Raw genomic sequence first — 22,013 nt, 5'->3', positions numbered from 1 at the left:
GGGTTTCACACATCCTCCACCTGGCACCAGCTACATTCGAGCTCCCTAATGCGCATCACTGCCCACACTCCCCAGATCATAATTCTCCAGGCTGGCTTTCTGCCACCTCCAAAACTCAGTGGGGTTACCCCACCCAAGCCTTTGTGTCCCTGGCTGGTCTGTCCCCAGCACATCACCCACTGCTCCTTGCTTTTCACCATGTGTGCTCCAGATATCTTTTATTCACGCTGCTCTTCCCACCTAGAATGCACCCATGCAATTTTGCCCATGTTGTCAGAGCCCCTCCACACACACATACACTCATGCTCCTCCCAAAGCCCTCCCAGATTTCCTCAAGGCCTCATATGTTCCTTGGCTTGTAATGTGACACCAATGATGACAAACATAATCCCTTACCATGGGCCAGGCTGTGTACTAGGTTTTTCCATTTCATCAGCTAATCCAGACAGCAACCTTATGAAGTAAGTATGATTGTTACCTCATTTTAGAGATGAAGACACTGAGGCTCAGAGAGAATATGTGACATACCTAAGATAACATAGCCAGTGAGTGAGAGCTGGGACTAACCAGCTGGGCCTTAACACTGCCGACTATAAGCAGTGTGAGGGCAAAGCCTAAAAGTCACTCTTCCTTCTCTTCACACCTTCCCCAGGCGTGACACAGAAAAAATGTTGACTAAATTTGTAACCTTTGCAGTGTGTTGGGTCCTTCAGATCTGTAAAGATTACGCACAGGGTGGTGATTACCTAGGGCTAGGCAGAGGGTGAGGAGTGACGGCTGATGGTAGTTTCTTTTGGGGACAATGAAAACATTCTAAACTAAGGCTGTGGTGAGGGTTGCACAACTCTGTGAATATGTTAAAGACCACTGAACTGTACATTTTAAGTGGGTGAATTTTATGGTGTGTGTGTTAGGTGTCAATACAGATAGATACTTTTTTTTTTTTTTTTAATTCTCCAGCACAGTGGAAATTGAATCTGGGTCTGCTGTTATCAGGGATTTCTGTCCCTAAATGTTTCTGGACCCCACAGTATCCAATTTGTGTCAGAAACACTCAAGGTAACCAGCTCCCTTGAGATTGTCCTCCCACCCGCCAGGTGCAGAACACTTCTGTTCATTTGTCCTACACCTCCCTCCAGGTGTTTAAGGAAGGCTTGTCCGGTCCCGGTGTGTGGTGGCTGCATCTTTGGGCACCTTGGCACCTGACCTCTGGGGTCTCTTTTCCTACAGGTTGTTCCCATTTTGTGGACTCCCAGTTCTGTGACCCTGTGCCCATACAGCAATCCCCCGGACTGCAGGCATCCTGTAAGGTGACGTATTGGGAAGGAATGGGAGAGGAGGGAGGGAGGGCCATAGGGCCTAACAGTCCTTCCCAGGACCCCAGGACCCCCCTCCCCATTCTCTATCCAGGAAGCCCTGGGGCAGGGAGTTGGCAGTTTCCATCTCCCTCACCACCTGCCCTCTTGCCTCCTGCCCACACCCCAGAACCCCCAGACACATGGACACAGGACACGCATCCATCCAAGAGATGTTTAATGTATCTTAGGTTCAAAGTACAAAATACAGGGCAGGCGCTAACCCCAGGAAAGTCACCTGCCACCCAGTCAGCCCCTTACCACTGCAGCCAGACATCCCAGCCCCAGAGCAGTGGAGCAGTGGCCCTGGGATACCTGGCTCCTTTCCTGTTTGGGGAATAACAAGGTGACAATGTGGGTGGGAGCCCAGAGACCATCGTCTCCCCTCCTCATAAAACCCAGACCCAAGGATCTGAAAGGTCCAAACTTGGACACAGAGCAGCAGATCCCTCAGAGTAACCCTGGCTAAGAAGCAGCCCTCTTGTGAACCCTGGCCCAGCCCTGTGGCCATAGTCCTGGAAAAGGAGGAACTATTGCCCCAGTGACTGGCAGCAAAGGGAAGGAGATAAAGCAAGGAGTGGAGACAGATTCCCACTGCCCTAAACAAATTGATTATGGGTAGCTGACCCAACAGGGCAGCAAAGCCTGCTGCACCTCCCACCCCATACCCTCTGAGGACCAGCCCCTCGTGGAGCCTTCTGCCAGGGTCCTGTCCTTGCACTGGTGCTAGGGAGGAGATGGAGGGCAGGAAAGGCCAGTGTCAGCTGAGGAATGATGCCCTTGCTTTGGGGGCAAGAACATCTGCGTAGAGTCACCCCATGAGGACCCTCTGGGGAAGGGGCATCAACTACCTGCATCTCTGGGCCTTGCCCCTAGAAGCTCTGGACTGGGTCTTGAGCCAGGGTAAGGGCCTTACTGAAAGGGAAAGTGGCAGGAGTTAGAAGCAGGGAGGGTGGTGAAAAAGGTCCCTGTGAGGACCAGCCCAGGAGACCCTTCTGACCTGCCCCAAGGGAGCCCAGTTGCTACTTCAGTCCAGGCCCCTCTAGCCCCATGTCAGGTTGAGTGGGCTCCTCTGCCCATTGTGCAGGGAAGGTTTCCACAGGGGCTCGGCCCCCTGCTCCTCCTCGAGTCCCTGGGCTACAGCCGGCCACCTCTGTTGAACTGGATGCACCAGTGGGAGTTGGCGGTGCCTGGGCTGAGATGAGTGTGGTCCTCGTGTCCCATGAGGGGCTGCAGCTCCTGCTGCTGGGGGATGTCAGCGCTGCTCTCGCTGTGAGAGCGGCCAGCCTTGGCCAGGCTCGTGGGAAAGGCAAAGCTAGGGCGTAGATCAGAAGGCAGGTTGAGAGGGGCCTGGGGCTCTTCAGTGACCAGTGAGCGGGGAGGCAGGCGGGTCATAGGTGGGGCCTGGGTACAGGGCGGGGATGCCAGGCTCTCCAGGGACGAGATGCTTTGGTTCCAGCCTGTCTGCATGTCCACGGGCACAATCTTGGTGGTCTCTGAGGACACGTAGACTGCCAGGTCCCCCTGCCCACTCTTCCAGGGCAGCTCCTTCTCTGCACAGGTTGGGGAAGGGGGTATGATGCGTGGGCTTGGACACACCTCAAGGCTCCCTGGGGACAGAGTACACATGCACTCATTACCAATCCAGTGGAATCTTTCTCAAGTATAAGCACACTTTCAATAAATCAGTTCACTCCACAGTTGCCACATAACACCCACGTGTGCAGTTTTTTGATGCATGCCTTGCCGCGTGGAAGCGCCACAGCTGGTTTTGCTCCCCATAGTATGCCCAGCACCTAGCACAGGGCTGGGCACATAGCAGTTGCTCAACAAATACCTATTGAACAAGTGAAAATAACTAAAGCAAGAGAAAGCGGGATCAAGGCAAGAAAAAACCCATCTACGATCAGCCCTCACCCAACTTGCAGTGCTAGTCTTAAACCACATCCTGCCAAGCCCCATCCCAGGGTGAGACAGCAGCGGAGTGAGGAAGATCTTGAGGCTTGGCCACTGGGCTCCTTGCCTGAGTTCCCACCACAGCCCTTTGGTGCGACAGAGTCCAGGAGTGTGAGCTCATGTGAACCTAACAACAGGCTAAAGCTGTGCCGGCGAGGGGGATGCCAGAGCACAGGGGACCTGAGAATCCCAGAACTGCTGGCAGCCAGCATGGAAGGCCTGCCCGCTGCATTACAGGAAGTCTGAGGTTCTGAAAGAGGAAACCTGGGAAAGAGCAGCCCTCTGGCCACCTACCACCCCTTGTTCTCCAAAGTCAAGCTCAATGCCTTGTGTATAATAGGTGCTCAGTATGTGTCTGCTCATTGATAAAGTCCTGAGCACTCCAAAACTCTTGACTGAGTATGTTATGAAATGTATTAATTCTGTGATTGAAAGTAAAACTACCTCTCTTGAAAGACTTGGGATGCTGGATTGAATTTTAACAACAACAAAAACTAAACGAAAAACTTCAGTGTTGGGCTTCCGTGGTGGCGCAGTGGTTAAGGATCCACCTGCCAATGCAGGGGACATGTGTTCGAGCCCTGGCCCGGGAAGATCCCACATGCCACGGAGCAACTAAGCCCGTGCGCCACAACTACTGAGCCTGAGCTCTAGAGCCCGCGAGCCACAACTACTGAGCCCACGTGCCACAACTACTGAAGCCTATGCGCCTAGAGCCCGTGCTCCACAACAAGAGAAGCCACGGCAATGAGAAGCCCGCGCACTGCAACGAAGAGTAGCCCCCGCTCACCACAACTAGAGAAAGCCTGTGCACAGCAACGAAGACCCAACACAGCCAATAATTAATTAATTAATTAATTAATTTAAAAAAAAACTTCAGTGTTCACCTTTAGAGGATGCTGGGGAACTAACTGTTGGTATGAAAACTGATAAATAAAATGAAAAATTCAAGCATTTATCCATTCTTCCCTATGTGAACTGTACCTCAAAGTAACTAAGTAATTGATGAAGGGAAGTTTTTTTTATAGAAGAATTACTGTTAATCAATGCAGATGAAAAAAGAGACATAGACTATCACCACTGTGCAGCCCCTAATGAAATGCTGGATCTGGCAGTGATCACCAGTGGCTGCCAAGACTGTCTGATGAAAAGTTGACAGGGAACTTGATAATGGACGGATCAAGCCAACAACAGCTAAATCCAGTTATCAACGTTAACCTCACAAAAAGAGAGACACCCAGATGCTTCCTGGTGTGATGAATGCAATAGGAGGTACAGCATCACCACCTATGAAGTATGCTTACCAGATCTGATCTGGATTTAATTATTGGTTTAGAGGAAATATAAGGGTCAGTGAAACATATTAAATGATGCTTTGGGGATGCAATCAGCAAAATCCAGACAAGGAAAGACTGGGGGACAAAGAATCAGGTTATTTCAATAAATCCAGTGGAAGAAAAAAAGGTATTGGTGGGGGGAACCTATAAATCAGGGTTTTTCAGACTTGACATTATTAACAGGTTGGAAGAGATACTTTGTTGTAGGGGGGCTGTCCTGTACATGGTAGGATGTTTACCAGCATCCCTGGCCTCTACCCACTCACTGCAGAGGTAGCCCTCCAGCTGTGACCACCCAAGATGTCTCCAGACAATCCCCTAGAGGGCAAAATCCCTCCACCACTACCCTCTTAAGAATCACCGCTGTAGATTAAAAGAGACTTATCAACAGATTTCATGGGTGGGTCTTGTCTGGATTTTTATTTGAACAAACCTACTGTAAAAAAATATTAAGATAATCAGGGAAACTTGAACACTGACTGGATATCTGATAACAAAGATTTTGGATATGATAATGGTATTGTGGTTATATTTTTAAGAAGAATCTTTATCTTTTAGAGATACATGCTGAAGTATTTTTTGATAAAGTGATAATGATATTTGAGATTTGCTTCAAAAGAATCCAGTGAAGAGAGGGGCATAGTGAGGGGTATGGATGAAATAAGATTGGTTAGGAGTAGATAATTATTGAAGCTGGCTGGTGGATAGATGGGAAGTTTATTTTACTATTCTGTCTATTGTATATTTTGAAATTTTCTATAATATGTTTTTTAAAAGACACCTAGGGTGCTTGAGCCAACTCAGGCTCCTCTCTCAGGTCAGGCTGCCACCCTCACCGGGTCTGTACCTGAGGGCTGGTGTGCTGAGCATGGGTCACAACGGAGCCTGGTGTTAGGTTTGCTTGTCACCTCGTGTTTCTTGCCAGAGAGTAAAGGGAGGCGGCACGGCAGTAAAAAGGCTTTGGGCTTTGAATCGGGTGGGTCAGGTTCAAATTCTGGTTCTGCTGGCTCTGGACAAGTCCCAAATTCCTTTGAGCTCAGTTTCCCCATCTTGGTTGTTGTGAGGATTGAATCAGATCATGTATGTCAGGTGTCTGACATAAAGGAGATGCCCAGTAAATGCTGGTTGGTGAATAAATGAGCGAATAGGAAGAGGTATTGTCTGGAGTAGGGCCATCAGTGAAGGGGGAGGAAACCAGCTGCACAGTTCCAGAGGGACGTAGGCGGGAGGAAGCCATTACCTGAAACTTTGCCCTCTTGGAGAACCTCACTGGTAGCCCGAGCCACAAAGATGATCCCTTCATCGTCCTCCTTCTCTGTCTCCGAACTGTCGCTGTCCTCCTCCTCCTCAGACTCTACGGTTAATATCACAGCAGCTGGAGAGGGACAAGAGCCGAGTGGGGTTGGCCACCAGCAGCTGCCTCTTGGTACCGCACAACCCCAAGCCGGACCCCCTGTCCACCCAGGTAGAGCCCGCAGTTGGCAGGGACACCTGCTTTGTCCTGTGGCTGTTACAGCACTGGCCTGTGGAGTTGGGTGTTTGAGAGGAAGGGAGGTGGGGCTGCAGAGCTGAAGGAGGCAACAGGGAAAGCCAAGTCCTCAGAGGAAACCATAAGGAGAGTCACACTTTCCAGCTCCCCCATCATCTCTCAGCCCCAGATCCCATCGTCAACTGGAAGCACAAACATCTGGAGGGCTGGAAGGCCCATCAGTGTGCAGCTCATCCAAACTCCTGGTTTTATAGACGGGGACACCAGGGTTCACCCATCCTTCAAGGCCCAGACCAAGCTCCCCCTTTTATGGCACCTTCTCCAAGTCCTCAAGGCCTGTAACCTGTAGTTAGCTATCTGATGTCACAGATGTCTAATAACTGCTTAGATATGTTCAGCTTTGAAATCAAGTATGCCCATCTAGTCCCTGAGGGGAAGAGCCCCAGTTTATGGTATTGAATGCTTTACAGAGGAGGTCCTTCAGGCTTCTGGCTGATGGGCCCCTGCCCTTTCCCTCCCTATCCCATCCTCAACTCCACCCCACTCCCTGCTTGCCTGTGTCCTGGAAGCCCAGGTCTCGAGGAGGTTTCCCATTTGTAGCCTCCGTGTTAGCCATGCCATCCTTCTAAGGACCAAAAAACAAAAAACCCTAAGCCTCTGGCCCTGGCTCCAAACTCCAACCCTGTCGTCTGGTGGGGTCAACAGGACAGGTCTTCCTGATGCAGCAGGGAAGGGAATCTGTCAATCCCAATGGTTCTACCATCCCTTGACCCCACCCCCACCCCCACCCCCGCAAGTGTGGAGTCTGACATGCCCCAGCAAGGACACTCAGTACGTCAGCTTGGGCTGAATAAGGAGCTCGTGGAGTCCCCCCAACGAGGAATCTGCCTTTCTCCTGCCCATTTCACCTCTGGTAGGTGGTCCTGCTGCCTCCCAGCATGTGACCACATGGACAAGAGGCTGATCTCCTTCTGAAGCCCTTGCCTTCCCCTTCTGGGGCTCCAGGAAGATGCAAAAGGGAACCCAAGCTGCTGCAGCCCCCAAGTCCCTGAGAATTATCCATCTAGGGGGGCCCCCTAGGCTGGATTCCAATACTTGGGAGCTCAAAACTGCGTGCCGTCAGCCTGCAGCTGCACACAGGAGTCCCAGAGAAAGCACATGCCTTCTTGCGGCCGGCCTTGCGGGGTCGTGGCTTGCTCTTGGTGAAGCAGATGTTGTGCTTGGTGGACTTAAAGGACTCCAGCCGCCGCTTCATGTTCTGCTGGAAGACCTCCTTGTCCTGGCGCTCCTGCGCATCCTCAGAGATGAAGTGGCGGCTGCAGCTGGCTTTGTACTGACAATGACAGCCCCGCCCTGCCGTGAGGCTGGGTGTCCTGGCCTCCCACAGGGACCCCAGGCCACAGCCCCATGTTCACCATAGCTCCTGCTGGCCCACTGTTGCCAGAACTAGCCATGGATTGAAAAAACAAAACAAAAAATACAGTAGGGACCCAGCCAGACTCTATACTCTCTATATGCTCAGTTCACTGGGGGAAAACTTTCCTTTATCCCAGAACCTGTTTCCTCAAATTTGGCTTTCCGTATTCCCTACTGCCCTCTCCCAGTTCTCTCTGATCTGACGTGACAAGAGGCAGGGGACCCTGTGTCTTGTCCCTCAGGGCTACTGTGAGGCCAAGGGGGGCATTTCCTTCTTTGCACCTCTGTTTATCTGAGCCTGGTCCACATGCCTGGCCCATTTGCCTCCTTTTAACTACACAGGACTCTCTGTCCAGCTGAAACTCTCCAGCTAGCCAGTTCTCCAGCCACCACCGTGACTCCGCAGGCTGCACTTTGAACTTCCATGACTCCCTCTCTTGATACCTTCGACCCCCTCAGTCCCACGATACCTGAATTGGTGTCCAGTTCAGGACCACCCCCATCTCCTCTTTCCAACTCTTTCTCATAAAGAACAAGCCCACTACACACTCACTTAGACTGTCTCCACCTCTGCCCTTGACTGCCGAGAGGCCTTTTCATTACCTAGTGGTAACCCGCCAAAGTACTGCCCGCATGTTCCCAATCATTTGTCTTGCCTCACATCCCCAGTCTGGTCCCTTTCCTTTGCCTCATATTTCATGCTTCCCTGAGCTGGATCTAAGAGCCCCCTTTAAGTCTCCTCCCAGCTGCCCTCTTCTACACGCTCACACAGAGGTGCCCCTCTCTCCTGGGCATGCGGGGGCCCAGCTCCTTCACAGGGCTTCTCACTCCCCAACCCAGGCCTCCGCTTTGCTTAGCTCACTCCCTGCCTCCAGCAGTTCCCTGCTCTGCTCCCTCCTCCCTCCCGGTCCTCCACTCCTGCATCTTCAATCCTTCCATCGACACTGGCCCCCCTCCCTCTGCTTTTAAGCATGCTCCTGCCCTTACCTCCTTGAAAAAGGCCTTTCCATTGATACCATTGCCTCGCTTTTGCTGCCAGACTTTTACACTTACATTCTGACACTTCCCCTAGTACCCATTCCTTGACTATCAGAGAAACAGCTCCATGTACATGTATAGCTGATTCACTTTGTTATAAAGCAGAAACTAACACACCATTATAAAGCAATTATACTCCAATAAAGATGTTAAAAAAAAAATAAAAAAAGAAATGCAAACTAAAAAAAAAAATACAGCTCCAGGGGGGTTTGCCTGATTGCAACTTCAGTGTGCTGCTTTCTCCCTGGTCAGCAGTGCCATGGCCTCTGGTTAGGCAACATCTGTGCAACGTCCAGCCCTCCTTATGCCCCAGGCCTCCGAGACACCATCTGCTACTGCCCCTCCAAGGGCTCCTTCTCTCTCCTCCGCTGGCTCCCTGCTACTGTCCCTCCAAGGGCTCCTTCTCTCTCCTCCGCTGGCTCCCCTTCCTTTTCTTACATGTGCATTCCTCAGTGTTGTCCTTGGCCCCCCTCTCTCTCCTCTAAATGCCCTCCCCAGTGAAAGTGTCCTCTCTCAGCGCCAGCTAGCCCAGGGATACATCTGTGTTTCCCAAACATCAGCCATCAGACCAGCTACATGTGAATCCCCTCAGGGGACTTATTAAGAGCAGATTCCTCATCCCATTGCACACTACAGGATCAGACTCTCCAGGAGAAGCCAGGAATATGTATTCTAGCAAGCTCCCTGGGAGATTCTGATGTAGCCAGGCCAGGAGACCTCTGATACAGATTGCTTCCAAATCTTTATCTCCAGCCCATATCTCTCTCCTAAACTATAATCTTATGTTTCTAACTGCATACTAGATACTTCTGTCTCTCTCTGATGATATTTCTGTGAAGAACATGAGGAATTATGGATGGTGTTCTGGCATAACTAAGTGGATTTAGAACTGGTTGAGTAACCATACCCAAAAAATTCTTGATCAAGGTCAGTCTGGAGGAAAGTCTTTAGTAGCATGCCACAGGGCTCTGTCCTCAGCTCTATCCTGTTCAACATTTGTATGTTGATTTTGATGACTACATAGTTAACAGGCTTAGCAAATTTTCCTATGATGTGAATCTGAGGAGATATTTGGTGGCAGACATGGGATCCAAACAATGGAATGATGGGCTAAATCAAATAAGATGACATTTAACAGGGATAAGCACAATCTTAATCCAGTTTTTTTTTTTAATTGACTTCACAAGAACTGGTTGGACTGAACCATTGACCAATCTTACACACACACATCCACAGACAGTCAGTCATTATGTACTTCCTGATGTAATACAATAAGAAATACACAGCACACCTATCGAATGTTCCTGAATACAACCGGGCCTCCAGATTTAACTACCAAGAAATACAGTATGTAGAGGAACGTGTTAAACACCACCACTGGAATACAGTCAGAATCTGTAAAATGGAACATTCTCTGAGATAATGGATCCAGTTTCTTCAGTAAGTAAATAATGAGAAAAAAAGGAAGACAAAACTATCACCGATTTTTTTAAAAAAATAGAGACATGTTTACTAAATGCAAACTGTGGACTTTATTTGGATCCTGACTTGAACAAACCAGCTGGAAAAAGGTATTTATTGACCACTGGCTGGATATTTGAGGTGAGAAGGAATCACTGTTATTTGTTGTAAGTGATAAGGGTACTATGGCTTTTTTTTTTAAAGAATTCTTGCCACCTAGAGATACATATGGAAATAGTTAGAGATGAGATGGTATCTGGAGTTTGCTGTAAGATAATAAAGTGTAGCTGGGGCGTAGTGGGGGACAGAATGTAACAGAATTGACCATGCATTGAAAATTATTGGAGGTGAGTGGTGGTTAAATGAGTTATTCTCTCTAGTTTTCTGAACGACAGAAATTTTCCGTAAGAAAAAAGTAAACAAAACCAAAAAACAAACAAACAAAAAACCCCACAGGTTGGATGCAACAGGGTTTAATAGTCATTAACTGAGGAAGACATGGTGGGTTGCCTGACTGTAAGGACAATATGGGGCCTCAGGGTGGTGAGCCAAAGCTGGAGGGATTCTGGGCTGTGGGAAGAGAATGGCAAGTTCCAGAACTAGAAAGGTGAAAGAGCCCCTGTGCCAAACCCAGGCCACGGCAGTGAAAGCCCAGAGTCCTAACCACTAGACTACCAGAGAACTCCAAGAGCCCTCATTTCTAATGACTAAAGAAGACACACCAAGGACAGGAGCTGCTGGCCTGAGGGCAAGGAGGCCTGTGTGGGAGGAAGACGTTTTGAAACCTTTGCAGACTTACTCTGCAGAGCTGCAGAGAGTCAAATCAGGACCAGTGGGAGAAAATTAAAGGAAACCAATCTGTCTCAGCGGTAGAAACAGCCTTGACTGTTAAAGCTGCCAAGAATGGTAACAGCTGGCTTCTCATTTCAAAAAGGTTCAGGGTAATGGCTTGCTGCCCCCTTGTGGGGTTGCAACAGATTCCTTCCTGTATGGGTTGGGCCTTTCCGACCCCAAAGCTTCCTGACCTGCATTGGACTAAACTCACATTACCTAAAACAGATGTCTGCCTCCCCCAGGTTAAGGTGGTCCTGCAGGCGGCTTCCTCAGCACTCCTGTTCTGTGACCCCATCAAGCCCTCTGTATCTCCTGCTCTCCCCTTCCTGGCTGATCACACAGTTCTTTGTGCTCCTCTCCCTTCCGACCACCCAGGTCTAATCCACAGTGGTTCACTCCAGCTTCCCAACTGGCTCTCCCAGCCTCTCAACTCACCCCCTCCAGTTTGATCTGCCCTCTGCTACCAGAGAAGACATTCTTAAACAGCTCTTGTAACAGGCCAACCTTTCTCCAAAAAAAAACAAAAAACTAAAGGTTATAACCAACAAGATGAAGCCCACACTCTTCAACTGGGCATCCATAGCTCTCCACAAGCGGGTGCCAGCTGCCTCTTGAGCCTTCCACTGTGGCCTCCCCAGACAATGCTCCCCCTCAGAACTCCGCCCTGCCTGTTCTCACCCTGTAGCGAGGTTTGTAAAGGCCTCCACAGAGCAGGTGGTGCATCACAGCATCCTCACGGTCCCGGCCGCTGCGTACTGTGTCAATCACCTGCAGATCCAGACATGCTCCACTGCCACTCTCCCTCCTGCAGGAGGGAGGAGACACGTGTGCTAGGGACGGGCCAGGAGGCACAGGCCAGGGGAAGGGCAGAAGCAAAGGTGCTCACAAATCTTCCCCAGAAGGGATTCAGAGAGAGGGCGCAATAGAGAGGAGCTTGAGGAAGGGGAAGGGGGCTCAAGGACTTACAGCAGGTTGGTGACAGAGGTCTCTGCCACAGAATTGCGGCTGGGCATAGAGGGCAGAGTGAGCCCGGTGGAGGACAAGACGTGGCCTCCCTGCAGGGGCCAAGTCAGAGGTCAAAATGGCAATCAGATGAAAGGTGGCCCAGACAATCAGAGGGTAATAAAAAGAATAACAATGGTTAACACACTTTGCTCTTTTGAAGTTCCAGGGACTGTGCTAGGCACTTTTTATACTGATTCTACAAAACTCTGACAGAGGTACTTTTACTCGTGCTTTCTTAACAGTTGAAACTGAGGCTCCGAGAGGATAAGTGACTTACCCAAGGTCACAAGCGTGAGATGATAAGAACTGAACCACATCTCCTGACTCCAGAGTCCAGCTGTTTCCCACCTTCCTGTACTGCCTGCCAGACTCTACATGTCAGCATCAGGCCAGGCCCGTTCCTGCAGCTGCCACTTCACAAGACTATGGAGTCTGCTGGGAATTCCCAGCTCCCTGCTCAGGGCCTGCCTGCTTGTCACCGCTTCCTGCCTTGCCCTGCTGGCCACCTGCCCACCCACCATTGTCTGCCAGCCCACCTGGTCCACGAAGCTGATGGCATCCCGGATGTTGAGTCTGTAGTACACATCCCAAATCTGGTCCCGGATGCGGTAGGCTGACCGCCGCATCAACAGCTGACTCAGGTACTTCTTATCAAACTGCTCCCACCTACAGAGGATGCCAGGCCCGGTCCTGAGTGCCATCCCCAAGGCCTGGGCGGCTGGCCCTTCCTCAGACAGGGCAGGGGCACCGCCAGCGCTGGGCCTATGTCTCTTGGTGTGGGCATCAGTCAGGGAGAATCTTGAAGCTGGTCCCTGCCCTTATGGAACTGACAGTGTTGTAGGAAAGCCTGACATTAATGAAGTTATTACATATAACTGTAAAATTACAACCATGGTAAGAACTATAAAGGATAATTATAGAGTATGATAGGGATTTGTCCTAGTCAGGGAGGCCAGGGAAACCTCCCTAAGGACTTGATGCCTGTGGTAAGATCTGAAGGATGAATAGAGGTTAAGTAGGTGAGAGGGAGGCAAAGGAATGTTCTAGTAGAAAGAACAACATGTGCACAGGTCCCAGTGGCCAGGGCCGGGGGAGCATGGTGGGTTCTGAGTTTCTAAAACAGGGTTCATTTCATTGGCAGACAGATAGTCAAAGACACAGCTGAGCACAATGCGGCTGGTGTCTGGAGGTGCCAGACCATGCAGGGCAGAGCTGCGCAGGCCTCACTGGGGAGCCTTGTCTTATCCTGAGAGTACTGGGACACCAGTACTGCCAGTACTGCCCGAAGGGCTTCAGGAAGAAGTTGCCCAGCCTGAGCCTGACTGTGTCCCTCCTCAGAAGTGTGCACATCCCCCATGCTGCCCTGGCTGGTGAGGCTGCCGCTGCTGAAGGAGCCTCGGGGCAGCTCCCTCACCTGTCCCTCCAGTAGTGATAGCCATGGTGCCCCACAACGTCCTCCACTGCAGCCAGAATGTGGTCAAAAGTCTAGAAGGGGGGTGGGTAGGGGGACCGGATCAGGACTCTGCTCAAAATAGGAGAAGGGAGAGAGGGACAGGCGGAGGGATGGGGTTCTGGTACCCACGTGCTCATGCAGCTCCTGGTTCAGGGTAGGTTTGTGATGCTCACTCCTCTTCACCTTCAGCCACTTGACCAGTGGCTTGATGGTCAGGCCCTACGGACAGGCAGCCAGTGAGCCCTGCCCTGTCCAGTTCCCTGCTGCCTTTCCCTCCTCATAGTTAGGCTTCAGCTTCTGTATCCCCACCTCACTGCACTCAAGGTCTGGGAAGTCAGGCCCCCCTGCCTCCCACAAGAGGAAGAGGAGCCCCTCTCCCATAGGCTCTAAGCCTCCCCCAGGGCCTGCCAGACCCTCTCCCCATCCAGCCTCGTGGGCGCTCCCACCTGCACGATGACTGTGAAGAAGACCACCACAATAGTGGTGGCTACAAAGTAGTCCTTGGCAGGGATCTTGGTCCTGTCCAGGAGGATGACAAGAGCGAAGGCCACAGCCCCCCGCAGGCCCCCATAGGACATCACCACCTGGTCAATCTTGTCCAGAGGGACCAGCCGGAACTGATTCAACACCCACGTCTGCAGGACTACGCCTGCAGCAGGAGGGAGGCCAGTGGGAGCAGGGTGTTGGAGGGCACGCCTGCAGCAGGAGGGAGGCCAGTGGGAGCAGGGTGTTGGAGGGCACGCCTACAGCAAGAGGGAGGCCAGTGGGAGCAGGGTGTTGGAGGGCACGCCTGCAGCAGGAGGGAGGCCAGTAGGAGCAGGGTGTTGGAGGGCACGCCTGCAGCAGGAGTGGAGGGCACTGGGCATGGATGGCACCAAGTATCTGGGCTAAGGTCTGACAGGGTCTGGGAGGGGTGAGCAATAAGGGGAGGCTTAGAAATTGTTGACAAGGATGTGGACTCAGACTGGGAGATGAGCTGGGAGGGTGGGCAGGAAGGAGGGTGGGAAAGCAGAGGGTGCCGGCAATACCGAGGGCTCGGAAGAACAGGATGAAGAAGAGGGTGCCCAGCACCAGCCCAGAGTCCCAGGCCCACTTGGAAGAGTCCACGGCCGAGATGCCAAGCAGCATGAAGATGATGGTCTCAGCACAGCTGGCTAGAGTCTTCATTGTGTACTTGACAGCTGTGCGGGACTTATGGGAGATGTTGGCCTCCACGTACTTCTTACAGCCCAGGCCACACATAGTCACCCTGGGAGAGGAATGGAGAGTCAGGGCGAGTGAGGAGGGGCCACAGGAAGCACAGCCCTTGGGGTTTGAGCATGCACAGGAGAGGGTGTTGCCCATCACAGGATGTCAGATTCTCAGAGCCAAAGCCCAGGGAGGCATGGAGACCATCCAAGGGTAGGTAGTGGTGGTCCTGGGATAAAAGGGTCCGAATCTCCAGGCTTCCCTCTCGGTGCCTTCTGGAGGGGGAAGGTGGGAGAAACATGCTCTGACTAGCACACTGTGTGAGGCACCTTTTAGAGTTCTGTGGCCACCAGAGCCAGTAGCACCAGGCCTCAAAGTCCACTTCCAGCTCAGCCTACACCCCAGAGAGCACTTTAAGCAGAGGAATTTTGGGTTCTGGGGTGCCCAGGACAGCCCTAGAGGCAGGTCCTGGAATGTTACCTGAGGCTTAGTATCTCCCCAGGGGAGTCTGAAGCTCCCACTCCCACAAGGGCTCAGGGAGACCTATGGACTCCTCCGGGTCCTGCTTCTGTCCATGTGAGGGCGACCATCTCCAGTGCCCCCTCCCAGCTGCCTGCCTGCAAGGCCCCCAGGACTCACGCAAGAATGGCGGAGAGCGAGGCCATTTCAGCAGTAAGGTAGGCTGCGTAGGCGAGGAGGAAGACCAGCAGAGGCTCGATGATGCGGACCCGCTTGGTGAAGCGTGTGGTCAGGGCCAGGAGGAAGGCAAAGACTAAGCCCACGGCTGCCCCGCCCAGACTGACCACAAACAAGGAGGCTGGGGGAGGAGTGGGTTGTCAGCATGACCCCTGGCCTGGACCCCACCAGGGCTGACAAGACTGCTGCCTGGCAGGGAGTGGAGGATGATGCCCACTGTGCATGCCCACTGTGCTCCCCAGGGGTCAGGGTCCCAGAGCTAGGATTCCAGGAAAGGCCCTCCTTCTCAGGTTCTCAGGGCCCTATTTCTCCATACATGAGGGAAGGGAATGAGGCAACCCGAGCAGCGTCCTCTGTCCTGACGCGGTGGGGGGCAGGGGCTCAGCAACCCAGGGGAGGCAGACCTCCAGTGCCCGCCAAGAGGGAGGAAATACTGACCGACTCCCTTCAGGTAGTCAGTGGCCTGCACGTTGGCAGAGCCCATCTCCACAAAAGAGTTGCAGACCTTGTACAGCACCTAAGCGAGAAGAGGAGCATCAGGAGCGGCGGGGGGAGGTGGCAGCCTGGACTGCGTGGAGACGGCGAGGCAGGGCCCGGGGAGGAGTGGGGCCTGGTCAGAGCATGGCAGCCTGGGGTCAAGGAACGGCAGCAAGCCGAGCGCTCTCACCACAGTAACTGCATCGTTGAGCAGGGACTCGCCGAAGACGATGATAAAGAGGGTCTCGTTGACGTGCACCTCCTCAAAGACAGCCAGCACGGCCACGGGGTCCACTGCTGAGATGAGGCTCCCGAACAGCAGGAAGTCCAGCAAGCCAGCCTGCACCCTAGGGGCTTTCGAGGGACAGATGAGGGACAGCAAGTGGTGAGGTACTGAATTGCCTACAGCAGTCCCTGTGACAAGCCCAGACTCCAGCCCCACTGTTAAAACAAGTAGCCCCAGAGAGGACCTGGGACGGTGAAGAGAACGTCGGCCTGCAGGTCAGGAGACCTTAGGTCTTGAGCCTAAGGCCTGCCTTTGCCACTTACCAGCTCTGTGATGTTGGCACTGTCATTGTCACATGACTCCTCATAGGCCATGCCTCCTCATGTGCCTGCCTAACAGTACTGCTGCAAAAATCACACAGGAGCTGGCTACGAGAGCTCTATGTAACCTGGAAAGCTAAGGTGGCACTGACAGCAAGAACGGCAGCAACAGTAATAATAACCACCAGCAGGTGGAAATCGGCTGCTGACTGGCTTTATTCGGGAGAACAACGAAAGAGAGTGCTTTCTCCCACACCGGTGGTTCTCAGGCTAAGGAATTCGACACGTCTGAATTATCAACATTCAGGGTTGAATGGATTTGGGGGCCAGGGAATGAGGAAGAAGGGAGCAGGACAGGGCAGCCTGAAGGCAAAGAGCCTCAGGAAAACAGACCTCTCCTGCTCACTTTGGACCTGATACCGAATGAGTTTAAGGGCCTCTATTTCCTCATCCATTAAAGTGGGACAAATTATAACCCCAGCAAGGTTGCTATGAAGAGCCAGTGGGATGAGTAAAGAGAGAACACCCAGTGTAGTGTCTTGCATTCTGTGGATGTATAATATGTATTTATTAAAAATAATAATAAAAACAGAAAACCACCCTGATGTGACCTGGGCAGAGCCCTCACAGGAAAGGTGAGCTGTGCCTCAGGGGAGCCAGGCTGGCAAGTGGCAGTATGGTATCAGGGCAGGAGGCAGCCAGAGTCCCAGCCTTGGCAGCCCACACACAGCTGGGAGCCAGGCCACTACTCAGCTGTCATCTGCAGAAGCCCAGACTCATCTGGCAGGGACCTAAATGAAGGCTGAAGGCCCATCTGGAGCATTGCCTCACACTCCAGTTGGGAGGGACCTAAGATGGAGCTCTCAGGGCATGGCTGTCATCAACACAGGATCTTCAGAGCTGGAGGAGAAGGGAGTTGGGTGATGAGGCTGGCATAGCCTCCCGCTACCAGTCCAGGTCTTAAGGTCACTCACCCACAAGTCCAGCCTGCTGCAGGCCCCAGAGGGCAGCACCTGTCGTGAAGGCATTCCAGAGTGTGCCCACCACAGCGTAGGTGAGGATGGCGCCCAGGTTGTCAAAGAATAGCCGGCTAGGCATGAAATAGCCCGAGTCCAGCACGATAGGAGGCAACAGGAAGAGGAAGAAGGTGCCTGGCTCCAGCTGGTATTCAGCTTTCTTGGCCACAGCCAAGACAATGCCCCCCAGCACCAGTCCCAGCAAAATCAGCAGGCAGCTCTCAGGGACCAGAGACGTCACCTTCCGAGACAAGTGAAACACTACAATGCAAGAAGAGGGCAAGAGGTATCAGCTTATGGGATGCGCGCGCGCGCGCGCGCGCACACACACACACACACACACACACAGTGGCCTATGACCTCCCAGTCTTAGAAGTTTATTCAAGGTCGAGACCCCTGACACTGGGACCAAGGAAGAAGAAACGTTCAGGACTGCTAGAATCTCCAGCCTCCAGGGCTTCAAATCCCCCACTGCAGCCGAAGTTGTCTGTTTCTTGGTGCTCCTGTCATGGTAACCTAGACCTTTGCTTACTTTTTCCACCTCTGGAAATGCCCCCTCCTCTCTACTCTCATCCTTGAAGGACCTCACCTTTCTGTGGTCTCCCTTATCCATTGCCATTATTTGAATCTCAGCAAATACTAGGTATATTTTTATGCATAACACAGCTGTAAAAATCAGGACCTCTGGAGTCAGCCTGCCTGGGTTTAAAGCCTAGCTCTTCCATTTACTAGTTCTGTGACCTTGGAGCAAATAACTTCACCTCTTTGACTTTCAGTTTTCCCATCAGTAAAATGGGGATAAAAACAGTAATGATCTCATAGGATTGTTGTGAGGTTTAAGTAAGGCAGTCTACTCAAAAGCACTTAGCCCAGTGGTTTACAGTAAGCACTCTATAAATGTTACCTATTATTATATTATTGTGCCCTTCCTCTCGAGCTAGACCATAATGCATAACATACCTCCTAGGAGCACTGTAGACCTCCTAGCCCAATGTGCTTTTCATTATATAGGCTCACTAAGGACTCAGTAGTTTAAAAAGCATTAAGTTTAGCAGTCAGAGATCCAGTTCTTCTTCTGGCTCCATTCCTTCCTAATTGTGTGATCTCAGGCAAATTATTTAATTTACCTGAATTTCAATTTCTTCTCCTGTAATATGGGAAAAGATACCCATCACACAGGGTGAGGATAAAATGATATAGTGTGAATTTTCCTAGCAGAATGTCAGACACATAATAGGATCTCAGCAAATGTTAATTCAATATGACTCTGGGAGAAAATAATGACAGATCTGTCCCTAGGAAAGAAGAGGAGGTTTTCTAGTGCTATTGCCACTCCTACCTTTGCCTCCTAATATAAACTGTTTTGGCTTTCCCTTGGGACCTGAGACCAGATGAGCACCTCTCCCCAGACAATCCCTAGAGTGGTGGGTAGTGAGGGAAGCCTCTGCGTTAGGCTGTGTGAGACCCAATGCCAAGACAGTGCCCTTTGGAAGCTGTACCCAGAGAGCCTAGGGCAGTGCCTGGCACATGGTGGGATCTACATAAATATTTGGTGAATAAAAGGAAAAAAAAAATCTCCTGGTAATGAAGCTGGGGGAAGGTATCTCTGAACATTCTACCCATCTCCCCTGCCCCCATTCCCAAGGATTTTGTTTTGTTTTGTTTTGTTTGATGAGAAAAAGGCTCTCTTCTACCTCCATAGGAGATGTCATCCAAGCTAGAAAAAGCACTATGATTTATGGGGGAAGCTACAGTCATTGCTGTAAACCCTAAATAAGACAGGAACTTTCCAACTGGCAGACTTCTCAGCAAACCCAATTCTTGGCTCCCAAATCTGAGGCTCCTCCCACCTTGCTCTCATTGCTGCCAGGCCCTAAGGTGAGCTCAGCCATAGCTCTTCCCACACTCATCCCTACCTTTGGTCCCCCTTTCCTCTCCTTCAGGGACTTTATTCCATCCTTATCTCCAGAGCATGTATTAATCCCAGTAAAAACCCTTCACAAAAGCTGTTCTCTGACAGCACTAGGCTCCCTGAGGGCATTTCAAGCCCCATTTTCCATTATTAATGGGCTGCCACAGCAGAGTGGAGAGTTCTTCTGTTCCTGCCCAGCCCCCACCCCCAGCTGTGTCCCTGGGGGGAGAAGGGGGCAAATCCTAGACTGTGTGATTCCTACATGAAGACTGTATTGGTGAGACTGGAGTACAGGCTGTGCCTGCATAGATGGGGCGTGAGTAGCAACGGCTCAGCTATAATTAGTCACCCCCACAGCAGAGCCTGCACAACAGGGAGAGGGAGGAGGGTCTGTGGTGGGAGGAGGGACCACTGGCTGCTCAGAAGTGGGGAGGAAGGGGCAGAGGCAAGGAAAAGCAGCTCTATTCAAGGAAAGGAGTCTGAAGCACAACCTTTATTGTGCAGACTGAAGGAGACTGGATGTATGAAAGCATCTAGTGCAGGCAGTGCAGAGTATAAAGCCCCAATAAATGGAAGTTTCTTATATCCTGAGGTGGGAAGAAGGTAGACCTGAATTGGGGCGGGGGGCACAGCTAGGCACAAGAAGGGGCACCTTTAGGGGAGCAGAGGGGGGATAGAGGAAAAGTGGCAGTTTAGTATCCCAAGAGAATGGACACTTGGCGGTGGCCTCCAGGGAAGGCTGCTTCCTCAGAACCAGGATGCCTGGGTTTGTAGGAGAACACCATCCCCTCAATGTCCCCACACGTCTTCACTGCTGACAGAAGCTTTTAGGAGGCTGGGGATTGGTGGAGGAGAGCCCAGATCAAAGAGCTTACTTCAAGGAGAAGAGAGGAAAGGGCAAAGGAATCTAGGGATGGGGCTGGAGAGAGCTGGGGCAGCCCTTTGAGAAGGCAAATCCTCAGGGCTCCCACTCGAGGAGAAGGGGAGGAGGGAGATCAACAAGAGGAGGCGCAGAAACAATGTGAGAGCCTGGATTTGTGGAATCGGAAGCTAGGTCGGGGCACTCTGCAAGAAGCCGGCCTGGATCTGGGGACTAGGGGTTGGGGGCGGGTCCAATGACGGCCGCCGGCCCTGGCGCACGCACACACGCACTCACCGATTTTAGCCAGGCTGGCCACCAGGATCCAGAGGGCTACCAGGTAGGGCGCCTCCACCTCGTGCCACTGCCAGCGGAAGAGCGCCAACCCTGGGGGAGGCTCACCCGGCGACCCCGGCTCCTGGGTGGGCTCTTCGGTTGCTCCCGCCCCCGCCAGGGGCAGCCAGAGCAGCGGCAGTGCGGCGCGCAGCATCCTGCCGCCTGCCTAGCAGCCCTCCCGGCACCGCACGGCCGCCGGCCCCGCGTCGCCGTCGCCGCCGCCGCCGCCGCCTACCGGCCGCCCCCGCGTCACAGGCACGTGGGGCCCGCTCCCCCCAATCCCGGCTCCGATACCCCCAAGCCAGGTCCGGACTCCGAGACCCTGCCCCGGGCGTCCGTGAGTGCGGACGCCTGCCCCTCCGCTCTAAACCAGTCCCGACTATGGAAATTCCCCAGTGCAGCCCTTCCCCAAGTCCTGCAACCTATTCCTTCAAGCGCGCTCCCCCAAACTCTCCCAAAACCTCCCCCGACCCGGATTCAGAGCTGTGAGCGGCCACAGCCCTCCAGGGGCACCTCTGCATTCCACCAGCCGGTGGCGACGGTGGCGACGGCCAGCCGCTGGAGTGACCGGGGTCTGCGGGGGGGCGGGGTCCAGGCGGGAGGAGCGCGGCCCCGCCACCGAGAGTGCTGTCAGGAGCCAGCAGCCGGTCCCCGATACCGAGGCCGCGGGCTCCGGCGCTGCCGGGTGCAGACTGGAGGGGCTCCCTTCGGGTCCCCGCCCAGACCAGAGCTGCGCACGCGCACTGGGCCCGTTTTAGAAAGCCGTGAGGGACAACTGTCCCCATCGTCCCCAGAAATCCCAAGGCCCAGATTGGACCCAGCTCATTCCAGGCTGAATAGGAGGCTGTTCCTCTTCATTTACCAAACCGAGGGACAGCCGGCCTCCCTTTCCCTTAAACTACAGTGAATGCTTCTCACCTTTTCCATGAGACAATGAAGGAAACGTATCTTCTTCCCTAAACTATGGAAACCCCAGTCTATCGATTCCCTTCAAACTAAGAGGGATCCACCCAACCTCTTCCCCAAACCTGAGGGGGCATTCGGCTTATCTTGCCCCAAACTGAAAAGGACCGTTTCCACTTTTCATTCAAGCTGAAGGGCAACCCATCCCCGTTCTTCCCTAAAATTGAGGGTAACGTTCTACCTCGCCGCCAAACTGAGTCATCCCATCCTTTTCCCAGAATTAGGGGCACCCTTACCTCTTTTTCCTCCAACTAAAGGTAAATGATCCCACCTCTTCCTTCGAATTGAGTGTAATCTATTTTCACTTCTTGCTCTAAACTGAAAGGGACCCATCTACCTGCTTTCTCCAAATGAGGGAAGCCCATCCACTTCATCCCTCAGCTGAAGGAATCAGGACCTTCTCGCCCCTAAACTGAGGGGGACCTGACGGGCCACGATCCGAAGAAACTTGCACCCCACCTTGCCCTAAAGAGAGCGCAGCCTCACCGCCCCCAAGCCCAAAGAAAGCCTCCCCGTGCTCCGCGCGCTCTCGAAGTGGGTGAGGGGCGCGCGAGCTCGGGTTTTCCCCCAGACTAGCCAGTGAACTAACAGGACCATGATCACGCCCTCTGAGTGGCTGGCTGCAGTCTCCACCACCGGCAGCGGTTGCCCACCCCTAGCCTCTGGAGACTACTAT

The 22,013-nt window shown here is 52.6% G+C and overlaps 1 protein-coding gene across 10 annotated transcripts; it reads right to left on the bottom strand.

Moving 5' to 3' along the window:
* Nucleotides 1-1,516: 1,516 nt before the first annotated feature.
* SLC9A5 (solute carrier family 9 member A5) lies at nt 1,517-21,973 on the bottom strand. Of its 10 annotated transcripts, none has more exons than XM_067719659.1 (17): nt 20,336-21,971; nt 17,226-17,528; nt 15,896-16,059; nt 15,667-15,745; nt 15,172-15,349; nt 14,373-14,593; nt 13,791-13,993; nt 13,474-13,563; nt 13,306-13,376; nt 12,428-12,557; nt 11,853-11,941; nt 11,565-11,691; nt 11,322-11,390; nt 7,300-7,470; nt 6,693-6,762; nt 5,889-6,023; nt 1,517-2,965 (listed from the first exon to the last, which is right to left on the bottom strand). In XM_067719659.1, the coding sequence occupies exons 1-17, from the start codon at nt 20,526-20,528 to the stop codon at nt 2,493-2,495; spliced, it is 2,766 nt and encodes a 921-aa protein (XP_067575760.1). In that variant the 5' UTR covers nt 20,529-21,971; the 3' UTR covers nt 1,517-2,492. The 10 variants fall into 10 exon arrangements, 9 of the variants coding, with proteins under 9 accessions (XP_067575760.1, XP_067575763.1, XP_067575766.1 ...); XM_067719662.1 differs by having other exon boundaries at nt 17,226-17,508; nt 21,293-21,971; XM_067719665.1 differs by having other exon boundaries at nt 17,226-17,508; nt 20,888-21,004.
* Nucleotides 21,974-22,013: the final 40 nt, after the last annotated feature.

This window comes from Pseudorca crassidens, chromosome 20 (assembly GCF_039906515.1).
Source record: "Pseudorca crassidens isolate mPseCra1 chromosome 20, mPseCra1.hap1, whole genome shotgun sequence".
NCBI lineage: Eukaryota > Metazoa > Chordata > Mammalia > Artiodactyla > Delphinidae > Pseudorca > Pseudorca crassidens.
Note: the sequence above shows the minus strand (reverse complement) of the source record. Positions and strands in the feature narration are given on the sequence as shown.

Bases quoted from the DNA above. Each gene is read 5' to 3' on its own strand.
- SLC9A5 (XM_067719659.1), bottom strand. From the start codon at position 20,528: ATGCTGCGCGCCGCACTGCCGCTGCTCTGGCTGCCCCTGGCGGGGGCG. The intron at 13,564-13,790 runs GTGGGAGCGCCC...GCCTGTCCGTAG, and splicing joins TCTTCACAGTCATCGTGCAG to GGCCTGACCATCAAGCCACT. The intron at 12,558-13,305 runs GTGAGGGAGCTG...CATCCTCTGTAG, and splicing joins TATCACTACTGGAGGGACAG to GTGGGAGCAGTTTGATAAGA.